The sequence below is a fragment of the Suillus subalutaceus genome (genome assembly GCF_016647625.1).
Source record: "Suillus subalutaceus strain FC151 chromosome Unknown DFJ58scaffold_279, whole genome shotgun sequence".
NCBI lineage: Eukaryota > Fungi > Basidiomycota > Agaricomycetes > Boletales > Suillaceae > Suillus > Suillus subalutaceus.
Window position 1 is genome coordinate 23,059 of NW_024540528.1, and position 19,281 is coordinate 42,339.

Sequence of the window (19,281 nt, forward strand, 5' to 3'; positions counted from 1 at the left end):
ATGTCCAATAAAGACACCCTTGTCATCATTCCAAGTTCCTTGTTCGATTCAGGCAGCAACATCTCAAAAGACCCGACGAAAACGTGGGCCGACGCACCTGACGGAGAGATCGAAAGTCGGCCACTAGACATTCCTGACGACTGGAGGCCGCCGTCCCACCTATTCGCTCGCTTTTGCTTCACTCAACTTTGCTTGATCATTCTCGGAAAACCAGATCTTGGGGAACTGTGGCAGGATGTGAGCCACGAGGCGGGCTGGGATAAGGTCATGGGCAATGACTTATGGAAGGCACTGGACCACAGGGGATGCTGGTGTCAGTATTTTACTAATAGTAATATTGACTTGCAGATCTTGCATCGTATCTCCGTGGGTTTTTTCACCGTTAATCCCCATTCTATCTTGCAAGACTGATGCTTCTGCTTTCTTACGTAGATCTTCCGTTCCTACGCCGTGTTTTTGGTATGTGGGAACTCTCGGGACTGTTGTTCCTCCTGGAGTTCAACTTCAGAGTGTTGTTCGCCACGACCACCTTTGAGATAGAGATACAAGAGATTTGGGCCCATGCAGGGGATTTTCTAGTACGTGTTTGAACTTTCATTGACGTGAGACCTGGAAACCGCCCAAGGGGGCGATTTTGATTTGCCTCGCTTTCTCTTGCATCGCGGACTTGCATCTCGCTTTGTCTTGGACTTGCTTGGCGAGTTGTATGTGTACCTATCTAGTTTGCATGAGGGTCCACACTTACCTTTTTGATATCTTATTCAGGTGGGCTTGGGCTTTTGCTAGAGGTGAATGCGGTGAACTGCTGGATGTTTCTTGCGGTGCCTTGCATGTTCGCCCCATTTTTGTAAGCTGTTTCAAGAGGAATGTGCGGGCGATGATCCAGAGGGGCGGATTGGATTTTATTCTGTAGTTTTGGCGTCACCTTGGGCTACTTGCAACAAATTTGGGATCGTGATTGTCGAATATTCTATAGCATGTAATCTCATTGTCTCCCCTCAATACCACATCATACCTGCTGAAGCGGCGTTGACACTGAGACACTGTTCAAAGGGCCTTTCAAATCAGCGGTAACGACTTTCATTTCACTTTTGACGCATGATGCTAAACTGCAGGCTGACCTGCAGGTAAAAATCAGGCCACCTTCAGATCGTTTTCGTCTGTTTACCCATCGTTGTCAACAAATTTCGCGCTCTCAAAATTGTTTATTATACCCTTGTAGTACAGTTGTTGCAGACTGATACCACGAAGTCCTGCCTGGCGAAGCTCTAACATCAATCAGACACGAGCTACAATAGCCTGCTTCTACATGGACGGGGCTGAATCGAAGGCACAGTATATGGGCTATTACTATTAGAGTTCCGAGACCGCTCGTACTGCGTAGTAAATTAGGGTAGCAGTTACCCAGAACACGATAGTCAACCAGACCGTCACCAGGAGCCTCTGTAGTAGTATTGAACTGTGAGGTGTTCGTAGATGCTTAGAGACAACCATTTAAAGAACAAGCGGTGAGTTATATACTGACCGGCACTACTGCTAGTTACGCTACTTGACTTATTTCCGATGTTTTGACGGGCCAGAGGTATCCGACCCGAGTGGGCTGCGGCTATTGCTCCAACAATCGCTTCTGGATGTGCCAACATGGGATACAGCGGTGTTGGGCCTCGCAGAAGGGGTGGATGGCAAGGATGATGCTAGAGGGGAAATAGAGGGAGGACTCTGCGAAATTGGTTTCATTAGGTGAGGATTAGGAATGGATCCCACATGATCCGCTGCGGGAAGAATAGTTGCCGGAGCTGACGCTCCTCTTATCATATCAGAGGTGGAAACGGGTGCCGAAGCTTTCGTTGTCGAGTGCCGGGAATCAGGACCAATGATTGACAGTCCTTCATTGAACTGCAGGTTAATGAATTGAATCTGAGGATGAGAGAGAATTACAAGTGAATAAAAAATGATTAGAAAAATACACACCTTTGCAAGTTTCTGCCCTTCAAATAAAATATTAAGACAAGACCGCAGACCCTTCAAACACCATTGCCGTTCGAGCCAGGAAAGGAGGTGGCGATTCCAGAAAGCCTGGAATATACGGTTGAGCGTGTCATCCCACGGACTTGGAGCACGTGACAGATGAACGACCCAATTTTGACATGCGTACTTGAGAGCGTCGGAAGCTGATCGACTTTGTTCCTGTGCCTCGTTTGCGAAGGTTATAAACGCATTCATAGCGTGCATGATCTCCCTGTCGGGTGGAAAATGAACGTCTGGCAATGCAGAGGTGGAAAGATCCTGGGGCATCAACGCAAGGAACATGGGAAATTTCAAGAAATCTAACAAACTTTTGAATTGCTGGACTACCTGGAAGGTTGGTAGTAAAGGCAATTCTGCGACAACGATATACTCGCTTATTGCCTCCAACGTACCCGAGAATTCTTCCATAGTCGCCCAGACAGACGCTGCAGGAGTGGATTGCCACGCTTGGCCCTGGGCCGTCTGCAGCCAGTCTCGCCCACCCGGGGCCCGAAGCCAATCTCTCCCACCTGGGGTTCGGAGCCAGTCTATCACTCCCCTGGTCTGAAGCCAGTCTAGCCCTCTCCTGGTCTGAAGCCAGCCTAGCCCTCCCTGGGTCTGTAGCCAGTCTCATCCTAAATGGGTTTGGAGGCAGTTTGGCGTGACTTGGCTCTGCAGCCAGTTTCGTCCTCCCTGGGTCTGCAGCGAGTCTTGTCCTCCCTGGCTCTGCAGCGAGTCTGGTCCTACTTGGGTCTGCAGCGAGTCTTGTCCAATCTGCAGCAAATGATGTCCTGACTGGAATTGCAGCCAGTCTCGTCCTGACTGGGTATGCAGCCAGTCTCGTTCTCCCCGGGTCTGCAGCCAGTCTCGTCTGATCTGCAGCCAGTCTCGTCTGATCTGCAGCCAGTCTCGTCTGATCTGCAGCCAGTCTCGTCCGATCTGCAGCCAGTCTCGTCCTGCCTGGGTCTGCAGCCAGTTTCGTCCTGCCTGGGTCTGCAGCCAGTTTCGTCCTGCCCGGGTCTGCAGCCAGTCTCTTCCTGCCTGGGTCTGCAGCCAGTCTCTTCCTGCCTGGGTCTGCAGCCAGTCTCGTCCTGCCCGGGTCTGCAGCCAGTCTCTTCCTGCCCGAGTCTGCAGCCAGTCTCGTCCTGCCCGAGTCTGCAGCCAGTCTCGTCCTCCCTGTGTCTGCAGCCAGTCTCGTCCTGTCTGTGTCTGCAGCCAGTCCCGTCCTCCCTGAGTCTGCAGCCAGTCCCGTCCTCCCTGAGTCTGCAGCCAGTCCCGTCCTCCCTGGGTCTGCAGCCAGTCTTCTCCTGCCTGGGTCTGCAGCCAGTCTCGTCCTGCTTTGGTCTGTATCCAGTCCCGTCCACCCTGGGTCTGCAGCCAGTCTCGTCCCGCCTGGGTCTGCAGCCAGGCACACCCATCTACAGTCTGAAGCCAAGGTTGTAAATCTGAAGCACGATCTCCTCTAAGCCATAGAAGACTGATGAGAACCAGGAGGGGCTCCAGTGGCTGGACAAGGAAGGCTAATGAGTCCTTCAATCTGTAGGGGTCCTCAGGTTGCATAGCCTGGCTCTGCTTCTTCAACTCTGAGAGTGCATCCAAGAAGGCCGTGCTTTCTGTGATCTCCGTCATCAAGCGGATTGACGAATGTGCAAGTAGGGAGTGGGGTGATGTGATAATGCATACTTGAGGAAGGCTGCAGTTTGAGGGGTTGGAAACATAGTCACGAATGGACGAGTGATATATATTCACGGGGAGGGTGCTGTCTGGAGGAATATTAATGACAGACCGTAGTTGTATCAGTGTCGTTTCCACATCTCTGCCCAAACCAGGGCCAAGAAGTGCTGCGATTTGCAAAGTAGGCAGAGGGTCTGTGAGGGCAGCAACGATGGACAAGTGCAGATATGCTCGCTTGGGATTGGCGCACGTGGAAAGGATACAGTCGTATAACTTGTACACCTCCGTTCCCGCCAGCAGCTCGCTTGTAAGCTCGAGCATCAACTTTAGCCGATCGCGGGGATCCTTGTCTTCATCATGAATAATAAACTTCATCATCGTGGATGCCACAATAAAATGTCTGCCCGCGCGGCTGGCGAGCCGCGCAAGTTGATCCCTTGATGGCCGAGGGAAATCGGTATGGGCGACTTGCCAGTTCTCCGAATGAATGTTGCAAGAAAGTACAGATGTCGTTATCAATGTCTGCCCCGTCTAATGAGATAATGCCACCCTCCCCAGAGGTTCTCACGGGTATCTCACACACCAACGGGCGCACCTCTTCGTTCTGCATGACTCTACAGATATGCGATTCCGAGCGACTCGTGAGCAGAATGTGAGTCACAGGAAGGTCAGGGTCATGCAGAGCCTCTGCGAGGGAAAGAATGAGATTGATAAGCTCGGGTTCAGATGTGCATTCATCAAGGGCATCGACAATAAACGACAAAGGCGGACCCCCGCGCAATCTGGGTTGAAGCCAACGGAGAGGTTGGAGAAAGAGGGCCTCCATCTGGTCACAAAGAGGTGTGTCGGGGTCTAGTAGAGCAGGATTGTTGCGAATGGCTCTATTCACATCCTTCCGGATGTTAGGGAAATTGTTGGCGAGCTGGTAGACAATCGTCGCAAAAAAATATCCAGCCGTGCGACGTTTCGTGTTCTCGCGCGAGAAAAAGAATGTTCCTCCGAGCCGCTTTTCAACATTCGTCTCCTCTGTCACTTTTAGACCTCTCATCCTCTCAGCTACAGTGAATGCAACGGCAGATTTTCCGACGCCTGCCGTGCCATGCAGCCAAATGAGTTGATTTTTCTCTTGGTTATCCAGTGATTTGTAAATGTATTTTAGGAGATCCACCCGGGTCCCTTCCAAACATTTAGGGTGGGGCTGACGTTCACGAGAGTTGTATTGAGCACCCTTGACAGCGACCTGGGAGAGCCTTGCCCAAGTTCCCTCAAGCGATGGAAGACCTGTCAAAGAGGTCAGAGAGAGAGGGATAAGATATGGAAATACTGACATTGATCCTCACTCATTGACGAAGTGGTGGAATGGACCAATTAAAAGTAATAGATGCGATTCGGAGGTGCGGTTACTAGAAATGATTTGGGCGATAGTTCATGACTTACGAATGTTTGAATCAAAGCATGGGGCCATCGTGGTTGCTGTGCACTCAGCTGTACAGCCAGATAGAAGAACATTACATAATTGAACGTACGTCAGCTAGGCGCTACTATGATGATCCTTTACATAAATAGTGCGCATTTTTTGTCTGGTTTTTTCTACCTCCAGTATCGGATATCCACACTTTGCCGCACAGAGACACCCATCATTCTCAACTCAACTTGTGTTCATCTCAAGGCATCACAAAGGGAAAATAAGATGGGATGCTATCTGATCTGATTTGTTATCGGTGCCAGTTTTTATATTCGACGTTTTCGTCTTCAAACGAGTAATGTCGCTGCGTTTCGAGCAGATCGGATAGTCACGTCGCTTCAAAGCTTCGCTCTAGGTTCGTACGTTTGCTTAGATGAATGCCCCTTGAACGCTGTCAATGTTTCTTTCCCTTTGGCAGTATCTAAAATCGAAGCTGCAGCGCCATCGCCTGGTCTTAATTTGTTCGAGTAAAACGTGAAGAAATCATGCCAGGCGGTGGCGCTGCATTTTGAGCAGGTCGTAGAGTTATTGTTCTTCAGAGCTTCACTCTAAGGTTTGCACCTTTGTTTAGTTGAATTATCCTTTGGACGTTATTGATATTCAATCAGAAAAAATCAAACATTCCTTTCGGCAGTATCTGAAATTGCAGTCACAACATCATCACCCTCAAATTCATTTTGAAATATGAAGACATTCTTGCAGGTGGCGATGCTGCGTTTTGAGCAGATAGCAAGATCACTCTTTTCTAGGTTTGCGCCTACCTTGCTTGTAGGACACAGCACTCACTGACCATGTATCCTTGGCAGTCCCGTTATCTCTCTCATCGGTACTCCTCCCAGCGCAGGGGAAATGCAGCACCCATCAACACCACTGTCAAATAAATGTCTTTAGTCTAGTTGAACTCGTTGCAGACCCACACAGCACCCCTGATGTCCGGCGCTACCCGCCTATTTGGGCATCGCCAGATATTGGGAGTTCATCAAGCTCGTGGCGCCATCACCTTTGAGAATGCCAAGGAAATTCTTGCTAGGAATCATTGGTGGCGCTGCGTTTCGAGCAGACCGCAGGGTTGTCCTTCTCTCCAAGTTCGTACCTTGGGTAACCATTTGGACACTGCTAATATTTCATCAGGAATATCAAATATTCCTTTTGGCAGTCTCTGAAATTGGAGTCGTAGCATCACCACCTCCTTGGACTTCAACATCTTCGATCCTCGCAGTTAGTGGCGCCGCGTTTTGAACAGATCGCAGAGTTGCTCTAACTCTTTTTAAGTTCGCACCTTGGGTTGGTCCAATGCCTGTTCGGATGCTGTCAAAGTTCAGTCAATTGCCTCGTCGAGACACGGTTTCACTTAGTACCTGGATATCTTAGGTTGTGGTCTTGTTGATGCTAATGCCAGTCTGTCATATACCGTAGGCACACCCTAGGCGCACGTCGTCCATTCTCTTCTTGTTTTTCACTTGTCTGGTAAAGCAAGGATAGGCGCTTGCTGCATATTTGATACGGTTCGTGTGCTCCTCCCCAGGTTTGCTCCACAGGTTGACTTTCTTCCGTCGTAGGTAATCTTGATCGCCAATCTGAACACAAGTATTCAGGCTCTATTTCCATCTCGCTGTTAACAATGAGACCGCGTGATGCTCGCTAACAATTGCCTTGTCTTGTTCACCGCTATTCTAGTACTCTACGCCAGAGCACTCACATTTGTCCTTGTAGCACGATACCATCAAGGAATACAGACATCCAGCATTTCAAGCCCGAGGATCCAGCAGTAACAACTGTTGCAAATATTGAGGCCTCGTTTTTCGTTTGCAATACTGCTTAGAACACAGTGATGTCACCGAAGAACGGATTCTCTTTGTGGATGCAATGTGATATGCGCTGGACGGCCCTGTTGATTCTTGAGAGCGTTCGTTTCCACCTTTAGGCTTGTCCAACTTGTCGGCCCAGATCAAAATGGAATCATATATCCAACCTGTTCTAGCTATAGTATTGAAGGTTGTCATGCACGTGTCCCACACGACATGCTGCTGGAGAAGCTTGCTCGAGTAGCGACCAGTCTCGTTAAGATTTCGACTCGGACTACATCACTCTTCCATAGTCATTTCCTTTTTTATACTTAGGCAACACACTCTGCGTACCGTCCTGCCTCCTTCGAATCTCAATACTTTAATCTGCAACACTGAGGTAGGTTTCCCGCTGTTCCCGCCGACGTCCTCTCACAATCCTGCACCCTCTAGACCGTCTTTAAAGCTCAACAAGACCTCAAATCATGTCCGATAAAGACATCCTTGTCATCATTCCAAGTTCCTCATTCAATTCGGGCAGCAACATCTCAAATGACCCGATGGAAACGTGGGCCCACGCATCTAATAAAGAGATCGAAAGTCAGCCACTAGGCCTTCCTGACGACTGGAGGCCGCCGTCCCACCCCTTCGCTCGCTTTTGCTTCACTCAACTTTGCTTGGTCATTCTCGGAAAACCAGATCTTGAGGAATTGTGGCAGGATGTGAACCATAAGGCAGGCTGGTATAAGGTCATGGGCAAAGCAATGGAACACAGGGGATGCTGGTGTCAACATTCCACGTACGTGGAGAGCTTCGACCTCTGTGTAGGTTTCACCGTTAATCCCCATTCTATCTTGCAAGACTGACGCCTCTGCTTTCTTACGTAGACCTTCCGTTCTGTCCTCGTGTTTTTGGCATGCTTCTTGATACTATGTGCTAATAACAACCCCGAAGCTCCGATTGGGGTCTCGGGACTGTTGTGCTTCCTGGAGATATATTGCCGATTTTCGCTCACCCTGACTATCAGTGACATGAAGATAGAAGATATTTGGGCCCATGTAGGGGATTTTTAGTACGTAGTGAGCTTTCATTGACGTGAGACCTAGAAACGGCGCAAGAGGGTGATTTTGAATTGGCTCGCTATATCCCGCTTGGCGGACCTTTATCTCGCTCTGTCTTGGGCTTTCTTGGTGAGCTGTACGTGTACCTCTTTGGTTTGCATAAGGGTCCGCACTTATCTATCTTATTCAGGTGTCTTTGGGCTTTTGCTAGGAGTGAAACCGGAGAAGTGCTGGATGCTTCTTGCGGGGGCTTGCATGCTCACCAAATTTTTGAACGCTGTTTTCAAGAGGAACATGCGAGCGATGATCCAGAGGGGTTGATTGGCTTTTATTCTGTTGTTTGGCATCATCTTGGGTTACTTGCAATAAGTTTTGGATCATGATTGTTTGAATATTCTATAGCATATAATCACATTGTCTCCCTCTAACACGACGTCATACCCGGCCGACACTGAGACACTGTTTAGAGGGTCTTTCAAATCAGCGATAACGACTTTCATTTCGCTCGACGCCAATTTTGATCGTTATAATGTATTCCGAAAGGAGCTTGCAGACACGATGCTGAACTGCATGGATTGTGTTAGAACAAAGGCACGGCAGCGACAGCATACATGGGCTATTACTATTAGAATTCCGAGACCGCTCGTGCTACATAGTAAATTATGGCAGCGGTCACCCAGAACACGTTAGTCGACTAAACCGTCTAGAAGCCTCCGTACGTTCTTCATCAAAACATCGTCCAGCACCATGGCACTTGACAAAGGCACCATAGTCCAGACAAAGCCACTCCACCCCTGAAGCAGTGACCCCAGGAACAGTGCACCGAAAGCTGTTAAAATATCAAAAAAATCAGTAAAGAAATGGAATACGAATTGAAGAATATGCATACCGCTTATGAGCGACGTAAAAGAGTAGACAAAATTGAGTTGTATCATGCGGAAGAAAGTGAGGAATCCCATGACATCCCTACACGCCGTTTCAGATACTTCACTAGTCTGGGTAAATTGTTTGGGTCAATCGCGGCGCTGTTGCTCTAGGAAGGTCTTATGCCATTGTCCTTCTTGTGAAATAGCTCAACTTTGGTGTAGATAATCTTGGTGTAGAATATCGGGACAAATAACCCCAGGAAGGAGCACAGGTACGAGACGGACATGAACTTCCGATAAGTATCGTAGTTGTCATTTTGAATGGGAGGTTTTTCTATCGTGCATGCAATGTTCATAAGAAAAACCAGTACTTGCTTAAAAAAGCGAACGTGTCAGCCTCTGCTACAAAGACAGAATGGAGATGAAATACTCACGCCCACCATGATCCCCAAGAAGTGAACGAACAAACGATCGTTTCGCTTCTTCCAGCCGTTCTCCTGTGCCACCTCCTGCCACAGTTTTTCAAGAGTGGGCTCTCCAACCATCAGCTGGCAGAATGAAGTGAAGTGGTAGCGAGCATCGGGCTCAGTTGGTGGTTTCCAGTCATCGGGAAGTTCTGGGAGCTGGCTTTCGGTCTCTTCGTGCAATGGAGAAGGTAGACTGAAACTTGTCGTCGCAGGTTCCTCTGAGGTGTCGCTGTCAGGATAAATAGCTACCGGGTTGTTTGAATATGTATTGGACATGGTTCGAGGTGGCTAGTGATGGGTGTTACTTAAGAAGGATTGCGAAGCGCAAGGATGTACTTACAGCGTTGTAGATCAAAGAGTTGAACGTTGAGATTTTATGTAAATGAGGGGTACTAGGTATCTCCTGAGTGCAAAAAAAGGAAATTACGAAGCGACTTGGTGATGTAGTTAAAACTTAAATCCATGACTGGCATGAGTGCTAGTACTGTTGACAAATGAAAGAGGTCGCCATACAGGCAGCGAGGCCCGTGAGATCTTGTGTCGAGTGCTTAAGAAGATGGGGGAACGAGGCGAATAGACTGGAAGGTGATTGTCGAAGAGCAAGTGGCAGAGTATTGTGCATAGTCCTAGATATAAGTACGTATGATGAACTGCCGAAAATTGAACAAGTCAATGACGCTCCAGGAGACGAGCGAATAGTTCGAAGTACACAATTAAAACATGTATAAGAATTAAAGAAACGGCTCTGAAATCGTAGCTCACATTGGTACTACAGGTTCCACCAAAAAACACCAGGAGTATTACCATTCTTTAGAATGGGATGTGTGGCAATGCCGAACTACACACTATGGTCCAAATAGCGAACGCTGCCAAGTAAGCTGATTATTCGTGAAAACAGCAGGCCAAGATTCCGCTGATTGTGACAGTTAGCGCAAGAGAAGTAAAGTTATTCACCCGTAGAACAATGAGAGAAAGAGCTGGTAGAATTCTAGCAAGTCAGCACAAAACTAAATCTGAACCGAAAACTATGCCTACCAGCCGTGAGACATCCCAAAGAGGGGGCGAGAAAAAGTTGCACCATGCGAAATAAACCGACGTGAACCAGGATCTGACTACGCCCCAATTGGAATGGTTTATTGTCCTGAGCGAGATATTTGGGTCAATAACGGAGCTGCACGCTTCGGAGATTGTCCTATCTCCTTACAACATTCATACAGATTCACCTGCGCGACGGATCCCATAAAAAACCCCTCGAAAAATAGTCCCATGCAGGACGACAGTGACGATGCGAAGAGCAGCCAGAGATAAAGCCCATGGGAGATGGTGGCAAGTTCTTGAGCAGGCGGAGGATTCAACCTGCATGCAAGAGTCGCAGAAAGAACCAAGGCGTGCTACAAAGCGAACAAGTCAGTTTTACCAAAAAGAATTAAAATACGGTATGCTCACACCCACAAGGGGGCCCAGCGTCCCTTCCTTCAAGTCACTGTTATACTTCTGCCAGCCGTTTTCCTTTCTCACATCCTTCCATAATTCCTCGAGATCGAACTGTTGGAGAGTGAAGATGCAGATGAAATGAAGACAACGCCGAGCGCGGGGCTCTGAGGGAGGTTTCCAATCATCAGGAATGTCAGGAAGCTGCTGTGTGCATCATCCAAGTGAGGAGCTCCTTGCGTTTACTAGATTCCAATAACTACCATATCACCATCTTGTATACACAAGGAGCTCATGCGTGAAAATACGACTGAAGTGGCTCACCATGGTGGTCATCAATGCGGCAAGAAGATTTGAACATGAAGGTTTTCAACCAGGTGTATCATCGGCAACGCCCGAAACACCAGATCTGAATCCCCTTATACGGCGCATTACATTCAACGATGTCCTCGGCAGGAGATATCCATTTTTCAATGATCATCGAATAGAACGTGTGCTGTGGGGTTCGCTGGCGGTGATCTTCGTCTAGTCTATCCTGAATAAACAGCATGTACGCAGAGGCATGTCGAAAAGGCGATTTTAGTGATTCAGACAACATGAATGGTTCGAAGCATACAAATCGATTGGACATGTATAACAAAAGGCTCAAAAATTAACGTCTTAGCTATGGATACTAGGAGTATTACGATTACGTCGACCATGCCGAACCAACACGCTGCCAAATAGTGGATATGTCATAATGATTAATCCTTCGCTGATCCTTCGTAAAAGCAGCGTCCATGAGGTTGCTGACCGTGGCAACTACCACAAAAGAAGTAAAGCCATTCACTCCTAGCGCAGTGATAGAAAGAGCTGGTAAATCGTCAGCGCTGCCAGAATTAAACCCGAACTGATGAGGCCCACTCACCGCCTGTGAGACACCCCAAAGAATTGGCAAGAACAAATTGTATCATGCGAAATGAACATAGGTGTGTTAGGACCTCGACACGCGCCACATCGAATGGTCTCTGGTCCTGAATGAATTAATTGAGTCAAGGGCAGAGAGCCGTACACTGCAGAAATCCCTACCTCCGTGAAGTCTTCATCTAACTCTACCATTGTGGCGGTTGTCTTGAAAAATGTGTGGAACTTCAGTCCCATGATGGATAGCAGGACTGACGCGAATAGTAGCAACAGATAAAGCACACCGAGGCTTTGACTGCGCGATTGATTCATGCATGCAAGACTCGCAACAACAACAACCAGTACTTGCTACGAAAGCGAACACGTCAATCATACAAGACAGAATAGAAAGAAATGCTATCTCACACCGACTTTGAGACCCACCGCCTCATCGTGCAAGTGCTTATTATACTTCTTCCAGCCAGTTTCATTTCTCACCTCTTGCCATAATTCCCCGAGATCAGGACATTTGAGAGTGAATTTACAGAGGAAGGTGAACAAACGACCTAGCGCGGGGCTCTGAGGGAGGTTTCCAGTTATTAGGAATGTTGGGAGCTTTTCCTGCTCTTTCCGCGAGTCATGGAAGGCGAGACAACATCCGTCTTCGTCATGTCTTTCGGGATATCGCTGATGGAATCAAAAGAGGAAGGAATGTCGACGAAGTTGTCTGAATCCGTGTTGGTCATGGTCGACGGTGGCCAGTGATGTGCCTTGGTCTTGTTGAGCTTGACAAGTGGTCTAAATGGAGAATGATCAATATTGTGAGAGGTTAGCAAAAACAGTGGAATTCCTACCTGCACGGTGTAGTTGTCTCGAACAAGGGGGGCACGGCAAAGAACGCGGGATACACGCAAAGCCTTGAGAAGATCTAGAGGAGGAGGGAATGTGCAAGGCGCGGATCCTTTAAGGGGGGGCACAGACCCCTATTATTTTACTATGTACGGCAGAAGGACCGGAGTACTTACTAAGTTAGGCGATACATCCGTTTGCCATGTCGAGATTCGAACGAACTTGGAGGTCACTGTAATCAGTAACGCAGTTAAAATCTAACCATGAACGTTAACGTTGACGGTCAACGCTTCAGCAGTATACATATGCAGCGCAGATGTGCCCCTTCATCAGGTGGAAAAGGGAAAGTGTGATTACAAGAGCTGTTTTGTGGCGCCACACAAAATTTTGCATTGCAGACAAAGCCTGGTAATAACATAAGAATGCGCGACACCACACTAAGCCTCCATTCCCAGAAGCACTTCTTCTTTGACGCAAGCGTCTAGGCACGACTGCAGGGATGTCTTGAACTGAGCCCTTCACGGAAGCGAAAGGTACATGAAGGAATTATACGTCGTCGAATGTCTGCATGATGTTGCAGGCATTGTCAAGTGTTTGAGAACGTCCAAGATAAATCTGAGCCCACCTTACGGCATATCAAGCACACTAACCGATTCTTAAATTGACCTTGGAACAATTCTACAATAAGTGAATCGTTCTGCATCCAGTCAATTGCCCATTCTTGTGAGGCAATTGACTGAGGAAGTTGCACTAGTTTGGCTTCGCGTTCAGGGCGTCGTCCCCTTGATGCCCTTTCAGCATGTCAAGGCGCGATCTGAACATATATGAAGGCCATCAGTATTCAGTACTAGACTCAGGATGATCAACATTAATGTCATTTCCAATGACCTACTTTGGTTTAGTTTAAGTGTATCACTTCAGCGCCACTCTAAGAGCACCCATGATGTATCTGCATTTTCAATGCATTGTAGCAATGTCATGTTTGCGCTCTTCTATCGGCAACAATGAGATAATGCACATACCACATACCACACGAAATCATAGACCTCATAAATGTCAACCTCATGCTGAGGTCTCAACGCGCCAACATGGAATCACTGCTGAGATGATGTAAAATAAGATATCCTGCGAGTAAGAGCAAGGGTCAGACTTTACAGAGTGAGAGGTAAATGCAAGCGGATAGACAAGGCTTTACTAAAGTGCAGTGGAATGTCAACTTTCGCACGGAACAAAGTGACATTGTCCTGAGGTGGTGAAGGAATGTATTTGCAGAGTATCGACACTCACCATGACTTCCTTAGTGAACGACAAGTCCATCCTGGATACTATTAATATTGGCATGCTGTATCCACCCTGAAATGTTGACGGCATCGAGTTCGAATATAGGCCGGAAGAAACGTGCGGACTCTGCGGAGTAGAGAGGGAGCGCGCGATGCTGTGGAATGTTTGTTAGCAGTGTCAACGTAGTCCTGACGTATGGGAAAATACATGTAGGGCCGGTCGCAGGCCTGGGCGCTTCGTTCATACAGCAATTTTACACAGCAACGAAGCTGTGTAAATGAACGACTGCACGACTTCCTTAACTCCCAACCAGATACTCATTGACTCCCTTGCACGTGTCCGAATTGTGCAGCACCCGTATATGCCCATTTTGTAGGTGAGGATTAAATCCTATAAGCACTGCTGTCATGGTTTGTGGTTCTGACAAGCATCAAATTGAAAGGAGGCCCCTGGACTCACCGTGCCCTTTCTCATTACCGGATAACCCGGTCTGATTCAAAGATCCCAGCAGACATCTCTCGTATGCACAATTGTGCCGTAGTTGAAAATCCCAGCGCGGACCATGTCTTCCTCTACCAGTAACATACCATCGATCACGCCACGCACGATGCGAGGTCATACTGGCTGGGTAAACGGTGTCGTGCACTTACCCGGCGAACGACACATCGTCACATGTTCATCGGACTGGCTCACTCCGACTATGGGACCTAGAGAGTGGCTCACAGGTAGGCGAGGACTGGCGGGTACGGGAAAAACACAGTGTGGTCCATGGCATTGTCTCCAAACGGTAAAACAATTGCAAGCGGAGGCGATGACGAGAAAGTAAAGTTGTGGGACGTCGAGACGAGGAAGGTCACTTCCGAATGGACAGGACACAGCCATGTTGTGCAATCATTGTGCTGGAGTGCAAATGGGAGTCGAGTAGCGAGTGGATCCTGGGATGGGACAGCAAGACTTTGGGATGTCAACAGCGGCAAAACTGTCTTGACAATCGAAACGAGGCACAACTATGTGTATGCGGTGATGTACTCGCCTAACTCATCAAAACTCGCAACGTGTGGAGACGAGGTAAAAATCTGGGATGCAGAGACTGGGCAGGCGTCCTGTAACACTAACCCACTGGACCAGGGGTCCCAAGGACAAGAGCCACACACCAAGAGCCTGCCGGCTCTTTCCTTAGCTTAGTCAGCAGGTAGCATAAGCCTGAGCCTGTTCGTAGTGTACATCATCATCTCCGCTCGTTGAGCCTTGTTCCAAGCTCAGTCCATTGGCCACTGCTCCAATGTGGTGAACAGAGCACATTCGAACCTTGCCAATTTCATTGCATTAGCATTTGCTTCGGCCTGCAGTTGCTCAGTCACACCTGAGTAAAGAAGTTTTTAGCCACCCGAGATAGCATACTCGGCCGCAAGTTAAAAGCGCCAAAAGACAACGTGTTCGCCAACAAGCACACGTCAAACAGCTGGCCCACTCAGTTACTGTCGCATTACGCCCAAAAGGCTAAGCTAGATGGCAGGTGTCCACAAAAGACACCTGCAAAATACAAAAAGGGCTGTATCAAGCTATCATTTTACATGGAGTATCATCAGAAACTGATGAAACGCAGCTTAAGGACTAGAAAATCCGACGGACACGCAACAACAGGAAAAAGATTTAAAGAAGGCAGGCTTGTGGAAAGCACACTCGTCGAACAGCAACCTCTGAAGCATCCTCCCTGCTTGACACACCAGAGGAACGCTCTCGCAGTTCATCTCTCAGTTCTCTCAGCAGTGTCGAAGAACGTAGTATCATTCCCTTCCCAGAACTCGACGTCCCACCCCTAGACTTTGAGCTACTGGAACTCTATACAGAATTATCATTACACCGTCTGAAAATGAAACCGCTCACTCTAACTTCGACAATCCCAGACTACAACCTTGACGAATTCTTCGCACTAGTACAACCCAGAAGCACCATGTTGACAGAAACACCACAAATCTTCCACGGAGACGGACGCAAGTCAGAAAACCTGGCAGACTTCCTAAAGTCATTTAACCGCGCCATGAGACAGCAGTCCGTTACGGTCATCGCCGAGAAAGTAGAAGTGTTCAGCGATTACTTAGGCACAGGATCGGACACTGAAGTATGGTTCAAAGCACTATTACTGAGCCCAAAAACAAGTTGGGCAGCGTTTGTAACCGCGTTCAAAGTCCGTTGGCCACCAATTGTAGTCGCAGAGAAGACTAAAGCAGAGTATGAGAGAGAATTGATTGAGCACCTCATGTCAGATGCAGAGGTAGGAACGAAGACTACCTTGCATGACAGGGAATGCTGGACACATGAAGCTTGGGCAGCCAAAGCGCTGCAGTTAGCCTTGAGAGCAGGAATCGAGGCAGGTGCCTCAATTATCTGGCAGGTTAGAGGGAGACTACCTAGTGTTATCAAAGACCTACTGAAAGCTGATGAATACGCGGATTGGGCCATGTTCATGATGGAGGTCAAAGAGCTCAAAGGCAATAGAGTCTTAGAAAAGAAGGAGCAGCATAGCAAACAAGAGCACGAAGTAAACATGCTATGTGCAGATGTTGCACGATTGCAACAACGCAACCCCACGCAGAACTCACTTGCCGCACTCCAGAACCAGTTCACACGAATGGCCGTCAATTCCACGAAAGCACCCAATGTACCTTCGAGCAACAACACTGTCACGTGCATGCCCACCCTTCAGGCAACTCAACACCCACAGCCCATGTTTACCAGGCAACCAGCATCAGCTCCCCAACCTCTTGTGATCACGGAGGACCTTAAGAACGCAACCCGACAACTTGTCTCATCATCCGTACACCATCCTGATACTCCCGCAGGCCACACAGCATATACGTCACAAATCGCACAGTGGAATGCGAAATGGGGTGAGTATACGAGGGTCACACCAGAGACAGGGTACCCCTTAAAGCCAGGCACAGCAGCAATCGCCTCGAGCGAATGTTTCAACTGCAGGACCCATGGGCACAATGGCAGAAACTGTGTACTGCCAGCAGACCACGCGGAAAGACTCTCACGCAAAGAGGCCGCCTGGAGAGCAATAGTAAGCAAGGTGTTAGGACCATTCAACCGTGCAACAGCTACTCCAATCTCGCTCGTCACTGGCCATATTCTGCAGTACATGTCAGCCTGGATTGAAGAAATACTGGAGCAGGAGGAGGGAAAAGGCAATGGGTTGGCATAGAAAGAGGCACTACACTGACCCGAATCAATGAAAGTAATATAGCCAAAGCACCTGTCCTCGCACTCGAAGAGGCACCGTGCGAGGACTACCACCCACCATTTTGCCCTAGATCTTCCAATGAGCCCGTAGCTACTCCCCCCACAACTGTACTCCAATCCTGCGAATCCATCTCAGTCATTGACTTGTACTCGGCGGGGCATGTGACAACAACTAAGGACCAATTGGACAGCGAAGAGGCGGTACCATTCACCCACTCTATCTCATTAGAAGGACCCCAGGGAGAAACAGTAAGAGTCCGGGGACTGTTCAACGACGGTGCAATGATTAGTGCAATGTGCACGTCGATCTATAACAAAATTAAACACCGTTTAGATAACTGGAGCCAATCAACTCGGAAACTGAGGATGGCAAATGGAAACATAGTCAACTCACTAGCAAAGTGGAACGGTATCATCAGCATCAATGGAGTAAAGACGCGAGGAGACTTCGAAGTCTTTGATAGTGGAGGTGGATGGGGATTCCTTCTGGGGAAACCAATGCTACAAGCATTCGAAGCAGTCCATGACTACAAGACAGACACCATCAGCATATCAGATGAAAAACGCTCAACCACGATTGAGAATCAAATAGCATACCCAATCGCACTACACCAAACAGACAGTAGTGTTAACCTAACGGTGGACATCAAACAGCGGGAAACACTATGGGGGGGCACAGAGACACCCCCCTCGAGAAGAATGAGACCATCAGCAATTATCATGGGCCAATGGACGCCTACCTTTCAATTCAAGTCCACCAAAGCTGGAGAACGAGACCGGAACAAGGAGGAAGAAGAAGTTATAAAACACGAGAAAATAGTGGGGAGTGTTAAGCTCCCCTTGAGGGAAGTCCAACCACACTCACTCGAGTCCCAGCAACATAGCATTGACCGATCTAATCACGCAGTCCACATAACCGATATTAATGTCATCGGAGAGGACACAGACACTCCACTATTAGGGGACTTACCAGAGCCAGCACCACCATCAGTACACCCTTCCATCTATACACGACAGACGAACCTGTTCAACCCTGCGAGAGTAAAGGAAATTAAACGCCAAGTCACATTAGGAACAGACCTCACCGTGGAAGAGCTGGAGGAGTTGAATGAATTTGTAGCATAGAACGTGGACGTCTTCGCACTCGCCTTGAAGGAAGTACTACCAATACCGGGCTCGACACTAAACCTCAACGTACCAGAGAACATAACCTTCAACACACGGATCCACCAGAGACCATTGACACCAGAACAGTCACACTTCTACAACGAGCGTATAGACGATATGCTGAATGCCAACCTCATTGAATGAGCCCCCCCAGAGTTAATCAAATGTGCGGCCACAACGGTCATAGCTCAGAAGGCACATGAAGCAGGAGGACTCCCCTGGAACGAGCTAATGCAGAGAGTCAACGATCAATACAGAACAGCGGGGCTTAACCCAGCATTTGAACTTCCGGAAAGAGAAACCACTCAACCCCCAGCCCAAAAAGACGAACAACGCCCTAGGAAGTGGAGAATCTGTCAAAACTTTGCCCAGTTAAACAAAGTTACCGAGGTTGTACCAATGCCCCAAGGAGATATCTTAGCCAAACAACAACGACTAAGTGGACACCACTATATCTCTACCTTCGACTTCGCAGCAGGTTTCTACGCAATTCAAGTCCCAGAGAAATGGCATCCGTACTTGGCATTCTACGTTGAAGGCAGAGGGTACTTTTGGTACAAGTGTATGCCAATGGGGATCACAGGAGCACCAATGACGTCTTGCGACACACTCGCACAAAGGCTCCATGATCTCCTAGTAACATATTACATGGAGCTGTTCATGGATGATGGAGGCTGCGAGGAAGGACTCTTAAGGGACCTCCTACTCAAGGTACCAATCGAAGGTACTGCATCCAAGGCAGCCTACAGACGAGCAATGAGTAACTTCAAATTGAGCCTGCACTGGACGTTAGAACACACCAAAGCGTTCCTGGACTTAAAGGCGGCAATCACGTCTAGACTGGTGCTACAAGCACCTCGTTATGACGGGTCCCACTTCATTATAACCTCGGACGGATGTATCAATGGATTCGCAGCAGTACTGTCACAAAGGATTCACACATTAATGCCAGCAGGCAAATGGGTAGAATATGCTCACCCAATAGGCTTCGCATCCAAGCGAACATTGAAGACAGAACGCGAATATGGGTCTTTCCTGCTAGAATTTGCGGCGCTGAAATTTGGCCTCAACAAATTTTCAGGAATCATTTGGGGCTTTCCA

At 48.3% G+C, this 19,281-nt stretch overlaps 5 protein-coding genes across 5 annotated transcripts; 3 read left to right on the forward strand and 2 right to left on the reverse strand.

Annotated features, from left to right (window-relative positions):
* Positions 1–983, forward strand: DFJ58DRAFT_848190 (uncharacterized protein; the record flags this gene model as incomplete). The annotated part of the gene is made up of 5 exons (XM_041393594.1): positions 1–313; positions 433–578; positions 608–704; positions 766–847; positions 914–983. The coding sequence occupies 5 exons, from the start codon at positions 1–3 to the stop codon at positions 981–983; spliced, it is 708 nt and encodes a 235-aa protein (XP_041235603.1).
* Positions 984–7,415: 6,432 nt separating this feature from the next.
* DFJ58DRAFT_736588 (uncharacterized protein) lies at positions 7,416–8,312 on the forward strand (the record flags this gene model as incomplete). The annotated part of the gene is made up of 4 exons (XM_041386813.1): positions 7,416–7,754; positions 7,818–7,988; positions 8,037–8,127; positions 8,182–8,312. 4 exons carry the CDS (start codon positions 7,416–7,418, stop codon positions 8,310–8,312), a joined length of 732 nt encoding a protein of 243 aa, XP_041235604.1.
* Positions 8,313–8,677: 365 nt separating this feature from the next.
* On the reverse strand, positions 8,678–9,600 carry DFJ58DRAFT_848192 (uncharacterized protein; the record flags this gene model as incomplete). The annotated part of the gene is made up of 3 exons (XM_041393595.1): positions 8,678–8,820; positions 8,881–8,986; positions 9,292–9,600. 3 exons carry the CDS (start codon positions 9,598–9,600, stop codon positions 8,678–8,680), a joined length of 558 nt encoding a protein of 185 aa, XP_041235605.1.
* Positions 9,601–10,483: 883 nt separating this feature from the next.
* On the reverse strand, positions 10,484–12,791 carry DFJ58DRAFT_848193 (uncharacterized protein; the record flags this gene model as incomplete). The annotated part of the gene is made up of 14 exons (XM_041393596.1): positions 10,484–10,495; positions 10,548–10,715; positions 10,771–10,869; positions 11,019–11,065; positions 11,191–11,290; positions 11,549–11,607; positions 11,663–11,768; positions 11,824–11,909; positions 11,943–12,006; positions 12,082–12,216; positions 12,294–12,435; positions 12,492–12,565; positions 12,663–12,718; positions 12,749–12,791. 14 exons carry the CDS (start codon positions 12,789–12,791, stop codon positions 10,484–10,486), a joined length of 1,191 nt encoding a protein of 396 aa, XP_041235606.1.
* Positions 12,792–16,594: 3,803 nt separating this feature from the next.
* DFJ58DRAFT_609312 (uncharacterized protein) lies at positions 16,595–16,759 on the forward strand (the record flags this gene model as incomplete). Its single annotated transcript, XM_041380855.1, has 1 exon — positions 16,595–16,759. A coding segment is annotated over one exon (165 nt), but the record flags the coding sequence as incomplete, so codon positions are not given.
* Positions 16,760–19,281: the final 2,522 nt, after the last annotated feature.